We start from the raw sequence: 14,176 nt of genomic DNA, 5'->3' as shown, positions 1-14,176 counted from the left end.
TATTTAATACTGTGCTGTGAATAGTGTTAAAATAAACATAGCACTATTGTACCCCTAATATATGTTAGTTCAAACATGTTTTCAAGTTTTTAAACACACTGGCAAGTGAAAAGAAAGCTAAAACTGCCTTGTTTAATTTAAGGCGGTTTTCACTTTAGAGCAGGGTTCTGGTCCCTAACCCGCTGCATGAGCAGGGTATACCTGTACGCTGCACTCTTCCTACTTCCTGTATGTACACAGGTAAACCAGCAGAAAATGTCACTCGTATAACAAAGAGTAAAATTCTGTTCTACGCTGCATACTTCCTGTACATACACAGAAAAAGACAGATGCAGCCATACGATCTAAACAATTTCCCAGCTTTAAAAACTCCTTTTGCACCGCAAAAACATTATTGCTAGCCAGATCATTTGTACCCAGGTTAACAATTACATCTAACTCACCCTCTTTTCCAGCTGCCCTAACACTTCTTGATATACGAGTTAAATCTCTGAGCTATTTTTATCATCACCTATCTATACATTTCTAAAAATGATGTCACCTATTAACAATGTCTTACAGAAATGTACACTTGCAGCTCTTACCTTGGCTTTCTTGAATGCAAGTACTAGCAACTGTGCTCTCTCAGACCTCCCTGTTACACAGTCAGAAGTACTAGCAGCTGTGCTCTCTCAGACCTCCCTGTTGCATTGTCAGAAGTACTAGCAGCTGTGCTCTCTCAGACCTCCCTGTTACCCTGTCAGAAGTACTAGCAGCTGTGCTCTCTCAGACCTCCCTGTTACACAGTCAGAAGTACTAGCAGCTGTGCTCTCTCAGACCTCCCTGTTACACAGTCAGAAGTACTAGCAGCTGTGCTCTCTCAGACCTCCCTGTTACACAGTCAGAAGTACTAGCAGCTGTGCTCTCTCAGACCTCCCTGTTACACAGTCAGAAGTACTAGCAGCTGTGCTCTCTCAGACCTCCCTGTTGCATTGTCAGAAGTACTAGCAGCTGTGCTCTCTCAGACCTCCCTGTTACACTGTCAGAAGTACTAGCAGCTGTGCTCTCTCAGACCTCCCTGTTGCATTGTCAGAAGTACTAGCAGCTGTGCTCTCTGACCTCCCTGTTACACTGTCAGAAGTACTAGCAGCTGTGCTCTCTCAGACCTCCCTGTTGCATTGTCAGAAGTACTAGCAGCTGTGCTCTCTCAGACCTCCCTGTTGCATTGTCAGAAGTACTAGCAGCTGTGCTCTCTGACCTCCCTGTTACACTGTCAGAAGTACTAGCAGCTGTGCTCTCTCAGACCTCCCTGTTACACAGTCAGAAGTACTAGCAGCTGTGCTCTCTCAGACCTCCCTGTTACACTGTCAGAAGTACTAGCAGCTGTGCTCTCTCAGACCTCCCTGTTACCCTGTCAGAAGTACTAGCAGCTGTGCTCTCTCAGACCTCCCTGTTACACAGTCAGAAGTACTAGCAGCTGTGCTCTCTCAGACCTCCCTGTTACACTGTCAGAAGTACTAGCAGCTGTGCTCTCTCAGACCTCCCTGTTACACTGTCAGAAGTACTAGCAGCTGTGCTCTCTCAGACCTCCCTGTTACACAGTCAGAAGTACTAGCAGCTGTGCTCTCTCAGACCTCCCTGTTACATTGTCAGAAGTCCTAGCAGTTGTGCTCTCTCAGACCTCCCTGTTATACAGTCAGAAGTACTAGCTGTTGTGCTCTCACAGACCTCCCTGTTACACAGCCAGAAGTACTAGCAGCTGTGCTTTCTCAGACCTCCCTGTTACACAGTCAGAAGTACTAGCAGCTGTGCTCTCTCAGACCTCCCTGTTACACAGTCAGAAGTACTAGCAGCTGTGCTCTCTCAGACCTCCCTGTTACACTGTCAGAAGTACTAGCATTTGCGCTCTCTCAGACCTCCCTGTTACACAGTCAGAAGTGCTAGCAGTTGTGCTCTCTCAGAAATCCCTGTTACACTGTCAGAAGTACTAGCATTTGCGCTCTCTTAGACCTCCCTGTTACACTGTCAGAAGTACTAGCAGCTGTGCTCTCTCAGACCTCCCTGTTACACTGTCAGAAGTACTAGCAGCTGTGCTCTCTCAGACCTCCCTGTTACACAGTCAGAAGTACTAGCAGCTGTGCTCTCTCAGACCTCCCTGTTACACAGTCAGAAGTACTAGCAGCTGTGCTCTCTCAGACCTCCCTGTTGCATTGTCAGAAGTACTAGCAGCTGTGCTCTCTCAGACCTCCCTGTTACCCTGTCAGAAGTACTAGCAGCTGTGCTCTCTCAGACCTCCCTGTTACACAGTCAGAAGTACTAGCAGCTGTGCTCTCTCAGACCTCCCTGTTACACAGTCAGAAGTACTAGCAGCTGTGCTCTCTCAGACCTCCCTGTTACACAGTCAGAAGTACTAGCAGCTGTGCTCTCTCAGACCTCCCTGTTGCATTGTCAGAAGTACTAGCAGCTGTGCTCTCTCAGACCTCCCTGTTGCATTGTCAGAAGTACTAGCAGCTGTGCTCTCTCAGACCTCCCTGTTGCATTGTCAGAAGTACTAGCAGCTGTGCTCTCTGACCTCCCTGTTACACTGTCAGAAGTACTAGCAGCTGTGCTCTCTCAGACCTCCCTGTTACACAGTCAGAAGTACTAGCAGCTGTGCTCTCTCAGACCTCCCTGTTACACTGTCAGAAGTACTAGCAGCTGTGCTCTCTCAGACCTCCCTGTTACACTGTCAGAAGTACTAGCAGCTGTGCTCTCTCAGACCTCCCTGTTACCTTGTCAGAAATACTAGCAGTTGTGCTCTCTCAGACCTCCCTGTTACACAGTCAGAAGTACTAGCAGCTGTGCTCTCTCAGACCTCCCTGTTACACTGTCAGAAGTACTAGCAGCTGTGCTCTCTCAGACCTCCCTGTTACACTGTCAGAAGTACTAGCAGCTGTGCTCTCTCAGACCTCCCTGTTACACAGTCAGAAGTACTAGCAGCTGTGCTCTCTCAGACCTCCCTGTTACATTGTCAGAAGTCCTAGCAGTTGTGCTCTCTCAGACCTCCCTGTTATACAGTCAGAAGTACTAGCTGTTGTGCTCTCACAGACCTCCCTGTTACACAGCCAGAAGTACTAGCAGCTGTGCTTTCTCAGACCTCCCTGTTACACAGTCAGAAGTACTAGCAGCTGTGCTCTCTCAGACCTCCCTGTTACACAGTCAGAAGTACTAGCAGCTGTGCTCTCTCAGACCTCCCTGTTACACAGTCAGAAGTGCTAGCAGTTGTGCTCTCTCAGAAATCCCTGTTACACTGTCAGAAGTACTAGCATTTGCGCTCTCTCAGACCTCCCTGTTACACTGTCAGAAGTACTAGCAGCTGTGCTCTCTCAGACCTCCCTGTTACACTGTCAGAAGTACTAGCAGCTGTGCTCTCTCAGACCTCCCTGTTACACTGTCAGAAGTACTAGCAGCTGTGCTCTCTCAGACCTCCCTGTTACACTGTCAGAAGTACTAGCAGCTGTGCTCTCTCAGACCTCCCTGTTACACTGTCAGAAGTACTAGCAGTTGTGCTCTCTCAGACCTCCCTGTTACACAGTCAGAAGTACTAGCAGCTGTGCTCTCTCAGACCTTCCTGTTACACTCTGAACAGGATAAGTGGGAAACTGGAAAAGAAGGGGTTAATTAGCACTCAATTCCTATAATTGAAAGTGAGTATGTTGATACAATTCAACTAATAGCTGAAGCAATGATTAAGTTAAAACTATTATTTATTAAACCACTATTAAAAAATGTTTGAAATTACAGCAGGGATAACACCCTAAGACATAACCATTGTGCTCCACACACACACTTGTGAATACCAGCTGCAATATACCCAGACACTGAACACAGATTCTACCACCCCCCTGTATTCCTGGCCAGTAACAGGATACGCTGGCTTCAGGTGACAGGGATGGCTTCTATACTGTGTACAAGTCCCTTGCAGAGGATTCACTGTTACGTGGGTAACAAAGGTTTGAAATAATTAAAAACAACTACATTTAGATTAGCATACTGCTGTGCTGTGCACAAACGCGTTTCGGCCGAGTAGCGGCCTTTCTCAATGTGCAGATTAGAATTGACAAGACGAGTGTCTCATTAACAGTGCCTTAAATACCTATCTCATGTGTAATTTACCCAATCGCAGCGTGCGTTTAATACACGCCCACCTCCCAACGAATCACTTGAGATTTAGTATAAGCATGCTGGTGGATAAGACTTGGTTTCTGATTGGCTACAAGTAACTAACTGCATATCCAATCACTGATAACTGGTTGTATTTAGCAGATGTTACTACGATCGTTGTGTGAACTGGGTATTTGGATAACTTTAGATGAGATCACTCATTGATCATCCAATTCTATGTGCACCCAATATATTGTTCCATGAGCTGGTTATATCTTATAAACATTTTTCAGCATTGCGGTATACAAATTTTATATACACAGTGTGCCTATTATTTACTGATTATGAAGAGTAACATTGGCTCAATATTAGAATTGTTCACAATGATTGCTCAAACGGTTCAATACGTAAAGCATTAAATTATTGTTTACATATTATAAAGTGAATGTATTAGGCCCTTATCTCTATGACATAGGTTATGCTACATCATGCCAAATATAGCTTATACAGAGAAGTACATTAATATATATACCACCACAATAGCTGATGAACAGAGCTATGCTTGTGTGACCTCCCTGTTACACTGTCAGAAGTACTAGCAGCTGTGCTCTCTCAGACCTCCCTGTTACACCGTCAGAAGTACTAGCAGCTGTGCTCTCTCAGACCTCCCTGTTACACAGTCAGAAGTACTAGCAGCTGTGCTCTCTCAGACCTCCCTGTTACACTGTCAGAAGTACTTGCTGCTGTGCTCTCTCAGACCTCCCTGTTACACTGTCACAAGTACTAGCAGCTGTGCTCTCTCAGCCCTCCCTATACCCTGTCAGAAGTACTAGCAGCTGTGCTCTGTGACCTTCCTGTTACCCTGTCAGAAGTACTAGCAGCTGTGCTCTCTCAGACCTCCCTGTTACCCTGTCAGAAGTACTAGCAGCTGTGCTCTCTCAGCCCTCCCTATACCCTGTCAGAAGTACTAGCAGCTGTGCTCTGTGACCTTCCTGTTACCCTGTCAGAAGTACTAGCAGCTGTGCTCTCTCAGACCTCCCTGTTACCCTGTCAGAAGTACTAGCAGTTGTGCTCTCTCAGACCTCCCTGTTACACAGTCAGAAGTACTAGCAGTTGTGCTCTCTCAGACCTCCCTGTTACACAGTCAGAAGTACTAGCAGCTGTGCTCTCTCAGACCTCCCTGTTACACAGTCAGAAGTACTAGCAGCTGTGCTCTCTCAGACCTCCTTGCTACACTGTCAGAAGTACTAGCAGCTGTGCTCTCTCAGACATCCCTGTTACACAGTCAGAAGTACTAGCAGCTGTGCTCTCTCGGACATCCCTGTTACACAGTCAGAAGTACTAGCAGCTGTGCTCTCTCAGACCTCCCTGTTACACTGTCAGAAGTACTAGCAGCTGTGCTCTCTCAGACCTCCCTGTTACACAGAAGTACTAGCAGTTGTGCTCTCTCAGACCTCCCTGTTACACTGTCAGAAGTACTAGCAGCTGTGCTCTCTCAGACCTCCCTGTTACACAGTCAGAAGTACTAGCAGCTGTGCCCTCTCATACCTCTCTGTTACACAGTTAGAAGTACTAGCAGCTGTGTTATCTCAGACCTCCCTGTTACCCTGTCAGAAGTACTAGCAGCTGTGCTCTCTGACCTCCCTGTTACACAATCAGAAGTACTAGCAGCTGTGCTCTCTCAGACCTCCCTGTTACACTGTCAGAAGTACTAGCAGCTGTGCTCTCTCAGACCTCCCTGTTACACAGTCAGAAGTACTAACAGCTGTGCCCTCTCATACCTCTCTGTTACACAGTCAGAAGTACTAGCAGCTGTGCTATCTCAGACCTCCCTGTTACCCTGTCAGAAGTACTAGCAGCTGTGCTCTCTCAGACCTCCCTGTTACACTGTCAGAAGTACTAGCAGCTGTGCTCTCTCAGACCTCCCTGTTACACAGTCAGAAGTACTAGCAGCTGTGCTTTCAGACCTCCCTGTTACCTTGTCAGAAGTACTAGCAACTGTGCTCTCTCAGGCCTCTGTGTTACCTTGTCAGAATTACTAGTAGTTGCGCTCTCTCAGGCCTCTGTGTTACCTTGTCAGAATTACTAGTAGTTGCGCTCTCTCAGACCTCTGTGTTAACTTGTCAGAATTACTAGGAGCTGTGCTCTCTCAGACCTCCCTGTTACACAGAAGTACTAGCTGCTATGCTCTCTCAGACCTCCCTGTTACACTTTCAGAAGTACTAGCAGCTGTGCTCTCTCAGACCTCCCTGTCAGATGTACTAGCAGCTGTGCTCTCTCAGACCTCCCTGTTACCCTGTCAGATGTACTAGCAGCTGTGCTCTCTCAGACCTCTGTGTTACCTTGTCAGATGTACTAGCAGTTGTGCTGTCTCAAACCTCCCCGTTAGCCTATCATAAATACTAGCAGCTGTGCTCTCTCTGACCTCCATGTTACCCTTTCAGAAGTACTAGCAGCTGTGCTTAGAATAGGAGTTTTTCAAAGACAGAGGATTATTAGTATGATTTTATTTTCTACTATTCTTTCCCTTCCTGAGCCCGCAGTTGTCAATCTCTTTTTAATTGGTCTCTAGGGTAGAGGCATTTCTTTTTTAGGGGGCTGTTTGGAGTAAACAGACATATAATATTTATTTCCTTCTTAATACAAGGAGAGTCCACTGCTTCATTCCTTACTGTTGGGAAATACTGAACCTGGCCACAAGGAGGAGGCAAAGACACCCCAGCCAAAGGCTTAAATACCTCTCCCACTTCCCCTATCCCCCAGTTATTCTTTGCCTTTCATCACATACATCAACCATCAGGGGGAACGAGAAGCTCCCTAGCAATGAGGGAAGTATCTCGGATTCTGGAGTGGGTGGAGTCCCACAGTCGTTCGCTGTCAGTGATCCACATTCCAAGTGTGGACAACTGGTAAGCGGACATTCTCAGCAGACAATCCTTTCATCCGGGGGAATGGTCTCTCCATCCCAAAGTGTTTGCGGAGATATGCTTCAGGTGGGGGACACTGGAGATAGATCTCATGGCGTCTCGTCTCAATACCAAACTACCCAGCTATGGGTCAAGGTCCAGTGATTCTCAGGCGGAGCTAATAGATGCATTAGTGGTGTCTTGGAGGTTCAATTTAATCCACCCTTTTCCGCTATTACCACTCCTTCCTCGAGTTGTGGCCTGCATCAAGCAGGAGCAGGCGTCAGTAATACTGATTGCTCCATTGGGGCCGCAAAGGAAGTTGTTTGCAGGACCTAGTGAGGATGTCATCTTCTCTTCCATGGAAGTTACCTTGTCGCAGGGATCTGCTGAAGCAAGGTCCTTTTGTTCATCAAAATCTAGATTGTCTGAGGCTGACTGCATAGAGATTGAACGCTTAGTCCTAGCCAAGAGAGGTTTTTCAGAGAGAGTTATTGATACTCTTATCCAAGCTCATAAACCAGTTACTTGTCGCATCTATCATAAGGTGTAGAGAACCTACCTAATCTGGTGTGAAGAGCGTGGTTTTCCTTGGCATAAAGTTAAGGTTGCCAGGATTCTTCTGTTTCGATGGTCTGGAGAAGGGTCTTTTGGCCAGTTTCTTGAGGGGACAGTTTTGGGCCTTGTCTGTTTTACTGCACAAGAGGCTCTCTGAGCTTCCAGATGTTCAGTCTTTTGTTAGGGCTCTGATTAGGATCAGACCTGTGCTCAGATCTTCAGCTCCACCTTGGAGTCTGAATTTGGTTCTTAATGTTTTGCAAAAGGCTTTGTTTGAGTCTATGCATGAAATCAATATTAAGTTGTTGTCCTGGAAAGTTCTTTCTACTGGCTATTGCCTCGGCGTACAGAGTATCTGAGATTGCCACATTGCAATGTGAGCCTCCTTATCTGGTGTTCCATTCGATTTGGGTTTCTCCCTAAAGTTGTGTCAGATAGTAACATCAATCAAGAGATTGTGGTCCCTTCTTTGTGTCCTAATCCTTCTTCGAAAGAACTTTTACTTCATAATTTGGACGTGGTTTGTGCTTTGAAGTTTTATCTTCAAGCTACTAAGGATTTTAGACAAACTTCTTCTTTGTTTGTGGCATATTCTGGGAAGCGTAAGGGTCAAAGGGTCTCTTCGACTTCCTTATCTTTGAGGAGTCTTATCCGCTTAGCCTATGAAACAGCGGGACGTAGACCTCCTCAGAGAATTATGTCTCATTCTACTAGAGCAGTGGTTTCCTCTTGGGCTTTTAAGAACAAAGCCTCTATGGAGCAGATTTTTAAGGCGGCTACCTAGTCTTCCTTACACACTTTTTCTAAATTCTACAAATTTTTATGTTTTTGCTTCTGCTCGAAGCAGCCTTCGGGAGAAAGGTTTTGCAGGCTGTGGTGCCTTCAGATTAGGGTCCGCCTCCTTTTTTTGTCCCTCCCATTATCATTCAGTGTCCTCTAGAGTTTGGGTATAAGTTTCCCAACAGTAAGGAATAAAACCGTGGACTCTCTTTGTATTAAGAAGGAAAACATAAATTATGCTTACCAGATCATTTAATTTCCTTCTGTACAAGGAGAGTCCACGGCTCCTGCTTGTGTTTTCTACGATGGACAGACCTCTAAATTTTGTGTTTTTCTTCTGGCACCTTTTATACCCTGATATTTCTCCTACTGTTCCTTATTCCCTCGGCAGAATGACTGAGGGATGGGGGAAGTGGGAGAGGTATTTAAGCCTTTGGCTGGGGTGTCTTTGCCTCCTCCTGAATGAAGCCGTGGACTCTCCTTGTACAGAAGGAAATTAAATTATCTGGTAAGCATAATTTATGTTTTTATCTTCAAGAAAAACTATTTCTTTCTATAACAGGGAACACTGCCTACACACTGGGCAGCCTCTAAATCTCTAGACTACCAATGAGTTTATTTCTCTTTTTTGTTGTTGTAAATAACTTAACAGCTTCAGAGTTTGTTCTCTCGTTACATTTCTACGTAAAGATATAAACGTTCCTTTCATGATTCAGATAGAACTATTTATTTACTTCTATTTTACTCTACATTTCACATTTTTGTTGTTGAAATGCAGGTATGTATGCTTAGGAGCCGGCCCATTTTCCCTTGGTAAAATATCATAAACGGTTTCTTCAATTATCGGGACAAGAAAAGATAGAGCTGTAATTGTAAACAACTTTCTAATTTACTTCTAATTTTCAAATGTTCTTCATTCTCTTGGTATCTTTTGTTGCAAAGCATGGACGTAAGCTCAGGCGCGTGCACATGTATGGAGCAGTATATGGCAGCAGTGTGGCAAGAATGTTATTAGTGCTAGAGGGCAGCTCTATTTCCTGCCATGTACTGCTCCAGATGCTACCTAGGTATCTCTATAACACAGAACATCATGAGCACAAAGCGCATGTGGTATATTCTGTCTGAATCATGAGAGAATTATGTTGGGTTCATATCCCTTTAATAAAATACCTCAATAGGTTGTCAAATACATAACCTAAGAATAAAGGGTATGAACGTCTAACACAGCATATTCAGAAGTCTAATCCTCCGTACCAGAAGCGCAAATTAAAGGAACTATTTATTCCGCAAGCTGCAATTTATTCATCCCAGATAAACCCAATGGAGCGGTAATCAAGTTAACATTAAACCTTTTGGAAGAAGAGTACACAAGTGAAATAACAAAAAACAATTCAAAACTAGAACAGATGTTAACCATTTTGTTTAATATTTGTTTTGCTTATTTATTATTTGTGAGTCTGTGGTTATCTTAGAGTAAAATGGGAATTGTCTCTGGCAGCATATCAATATTTCTTAAATGTTTATATTTATTGCACATATAAATACTTTGGTAACTTTATAAATATATGTGGATTGAAGTCTTAGGTGGTAACAGAGGTTAATATATATAATTAATGGGGAGCGCATGTGCACAAAACGCGTTTGCGTTCAGAGTTATGGTCCCTCTGTTTAACTTTTTTGATGGTTTTACCACTCATGGCCTTGTGTGAAGATATATTTTTGAGAAGATTTGAATAAACCTTTGTATATAATTTTACTTTGTGAATCTCAACTTTTCTTAAGTGACACTATTGTGCTTATTTGAGAGGGTTATTAAATGTATTTGATTGTTTGTTTATCTTTGCTGGTGATTGGTAGAGATACCACCCCCCGGCACTAGTGTACACACCCATTACGGACAATTGGTGCTGTGCTGAAGAGATCCTGTAGAGGAGCGGTAGTGTTTGTTTGAGGAGTGTCCCATGACTTGAAGTACATTGTACTATTTTAGGAGCTCGGCTTAGGCTTTAATCAAAAAGGTGGATCTTGTGGGAAAGTCTCCCCCGGAATGTGTTACTGATAATTCCATTTCACTATATATTGGGTTTCATTTGGCCAGATTTGCAAGGTCTTGGTCTTCAAATACTATTATTTTGAGGATTAAGCCTTGCTACGGTGGATTTTGGCAGGAAAGGGCTGTGGCCATTGTGCTAGTGACATGCCTTCCACCCTGTATTTGTCCTGCCCTATCATGGTATCTTGTGGACTTCACTGCTTGGGTATTGGATGGTACATGTGATTATCTTGCGGACTCTCATCTTTTGAAAGAGATTTTGGGTGATCTATTTCTTCTTGTTTGATCTCTGAGCATGTGATGTGTTGGCCAAGTTTTATCAGTTGATTGTTATCTTGAATTGTGTGCTGGGACATAGATTCAATCTCTGTGTATTTGAGCTGTCTGGTGTTAATCTAACTTGCTATTTTATGCTGTGGATGTGTAGTATCCAAGACTTTATCTAAAAAATAAATAGAAAAACACAATTTATTTTACATGATAAATTCATTTATTTTGTGATGGTGAGACGCCACAAGTCCTGCTGTTATTGTAGATAAAGCTGAGGGCAGGATTTGGTCCTTTCTTGTATTCCTACATTTTCTTCTCCACTTGACCATATTTGTAACTAAGCCGAGTAGGAGATTACTTGCAGTATAGGTGGAGCAAAATTCTAGAATGTAGGTTTTTTTTGTCTTCCCCTTGTAGACAGGGAATATAATCCCAAGTGCTGACCTTGTGAACTCTCACCATCTTATGAAAGGAATATTCTAGTCAAAATTAAACTTTCATGATTGAGATAGAGCATGTAAATTTAAGCAACTTTCTAATTTACTCCTATTATCAATTTTTCTTTGTTCTCTTGCTATCTTTATTTGAATTGATGCTTAGTAGATGGCCCATTTTTGGTTCAGAACCTGGGTAGCACTTGCTGATTGGTGGCTACATTTAGACACCAATCAGAAAGTGCTACCCAGGGGCTGAACCAAAAATGGGCCGGCTCCTATGCTTACAGTCTTGATTTTTCAAATAAAGATAGCAAGATAATGAAGAAAGATTGATAATAGGAGAAAATTAGAAAGTTGCTTAAAATTGCTGTTCTATCTGAATCATGACAGTTTTTTTTAATTTTGACTAGACTATTCCTATAAAGAAATATAAAGTTTCAGTGTGTTTAATATAAATTGTATCTTAACTCTTGAATAAATCTTATTCAGTTGTGCTCACTTCAAATGTTAAATTGTTTGTTTTTTTGCTTTTTCTATGCTGTGTATGTTTAGATTTTGTGGACTCACACTATCTTATGAAAGAAATTAATTTATCAGTTGAGCATAAGTTTTTTTTTTTTTTTTTTTTTTTCTACTTTAATTTTAGATAATGTCTTGGATACTACACATCAACACCAGGGAACAGCAAACTTTAGATTAATAACAAATGGCTCAAATACAAGAAGATCTAGAGCTGAATATCAAACTATGGATATCTCCCAGCAGACAATTCAAGATAAGGATCAACTGATGGAACTTGGGCAACACACAACATACGTAGAGATCAAACGAGAAGAAATGGATCACCCAATATCTGACCAAATAGTTCTCACAGAGGGTAAACCTTCTACGTTTATTGAGAGTTCAGAAAATGTTCTAATAAATGGAACCCCTCAACCCAAGCAAATGACTGAAGAAGAGGAAAAGCCTTTTACGTGTACCGAATGTAAAAAAACCTTTGCACGTAAATCATCTCTTGTACAACACCAAAAGCTTCATACAGGAGAGGATCTACCCACCTGCAAAGAGTGTGGGAAAGTTTTTACACAAAATTATAGTTTGAAATATCATGAAAGGATCCACAAAGGTGAGAAGCCTTTCACATGCAAAGAGTGTGGGAAAGCATTTACGCTAAAACGCACTCTCACAATTCATGAACGTATTCACACCGGTGAGAAACCATATTGGTGCCCAGAGTGTGGGAAGCGGTTTGCACGAAAGCCAGGTCTTCTAAGTCACCAAAGAGTTCATTATGTGGATCTTAGTAAAGTTGAGTTTTATAAAATGACCTTCATATGTGTAGAATGTGGCGATACATTTCCCAAAAAAAATCAACTACAGTGCCATTTGCGGAGTCACAAAGTTGTAAAACCATTTACTTGTGATGTGTGTGGGAAAAGTTTTTCAAAAAAGAATAATTTGGATTCTCATATACGAATTCACACGGGAGAAAAGCCATTCAGTTGTACACAGTGTGGGAAAAGCTTTACGCAAGAGATTGGTCTTGTTTATCATGAGAGGAGTCACACAGGGGAAAAACCTTATACATGTACACAGTGTGGGAAAAGCTTTTCACAAAAGAGTAATCTCAGTACTCACATGAAGGGTTCACACTGAGTAAGAAAATCATTTACTGATATGGAATTGGTTCCATATTATATCAGAGGACTTACACAGGGATAAAAAGTTTAACATATACAAAGTTTGAAAAAAGCTTTACCCGAAAAGACCAATCTTAAATTGCATTTGTCTATTAAGTCTGAGAAAACCTGTACAGAAGTATAAAGTTTATAATAAATTTGTATGAATCTGGTTCTTCTGACCCATCAAAGGAGTTATACAGAGCTGAAGTCATTTGCATGCAATTAATATGGAAAATAAAATATGCTTTTACTAAATTCTACAGGGGAGTAACAACTTATATAAACATAGTATGTAAAATCTCTTCTGCATTGTCATGGGGTATAATAGGCATTGCACTCACACAAGAGAGACAACATATATTTACAGAATAGGGAAGTCATTTGACATGTTATTGATCTATTTATAAATGGAATATGGGATGAGACATCTGTTGTGTGCACAGCTAGCACCAGATAAATAGTTACAAATCATTGAAATTAGGTGAAAATTGATGCTTTAGAACATGACACAGAAAGGATAGAATCATGTACAGACTTGATCATGTTGTTGACACCATTTAGTCTAAATAGATCATTCGGTCTAAATTTGAGATAAACTTACGGAATTTCATACATCTATGTAAAGATATTGATTGTCCTAATGTGTCTAAACGATGCTTTATTTTAGGAGAAGGTGGTTATGTCATCTGATAATAACACAGAGAATGAAGCAAAACTTAAAAGATTTACCATAATTGGATTATATTAACTTTTGGTTATTTGATCTTATTGGACTAATACTTTGTATACCAAAGGGCCGGGCAAGTTTTCATTCCAAGTATGGGACACATTTATGTTTTGGCAACATATTTTAACTAATTTTCTTTTGATATTATAATTTACATATATTAATGTATATGTTTTTTTTGTTTGTTAAGCATCAGATTATCTTAAGTAGTGTACAAGTTTAATTAATTAGATGTCATGTGACAATGCTGTAAAGTTTCATTAATAAAAAAGAAAGTTATTTTGTTTGCCTTTTGTATATACATGTACAATCCACGCCTTGCTCCTATATGTTTTGGGCATTGCGGGGGATCAGGGGATGGAGCTACAGTAGTACATGCGGGAGAGCAGGGGGCGGTGCTACAGTAGTGCATGCGGGAGAGCAGGGGCGTTGCTACATTAGTGCATGCGATAGAGCAGGGGGCGGTGCTACAGTAGTATATGCGGGAGAGTGGCGGCGGTGCTACAGTAGTACATGCGGTAGAGTAGGGGGCGGTGCTACAGTAGTACTTGCCGGAGAGCGGGGGGGCGGTGCTACAGTAGTGCATGCGGGAGAGCAGGGGCGTTGCTACATTAGTGCATGCGATAGAGCAGGGGGCGGTG

General features: G+C 42.4%; 1 protein-coding gene across 1 annotated transcript in view; it reads left to right on the top strand.

Moving 5' to 3' along the window:
* Positions 1-13,211, top strand: part of LOC128659182 (gastrula zinc finger protein XlCGF8.2DB-like) — a 28,139-nt gene extending 14,928 nt beyond the window's left edge. Inside the window, exon 3 of the mRNA XM_053712866.1 lies at positions 11,773-13,211. Within this exon, the coding sequence (XP_053568841.1) occupies positions 11,773-12,782 (1,010 nt within the window). The 3' untranslated portion in view covers positions 12,783-13,211. The remainder of the gene's footprint in view (positions 1-11,772) is intronic.
* Positions 13,212-14,176: the final 965 nt, after the last annotated feature.

Source organism: Bombina bombina, chromosome 5, assembly GCF_027579735.1.
Source record: "Bombina bombina isolate aBomBom1 chromosome 5, aBomBom1.pri, whole genome shotgun sequence".
In the NCBI taxonomy this organism is placed as follows: domain Eukaryota; kingdom Metazoa; phylum Chordata; class Amphibia; order Anura; family Bombinatoridae; genus Bombina; species Bombina bombina.
Note: the sequence above shows the minus strand (reverse complement) of the source record. Positions and strands in the feature narration are given on the sequence as shown.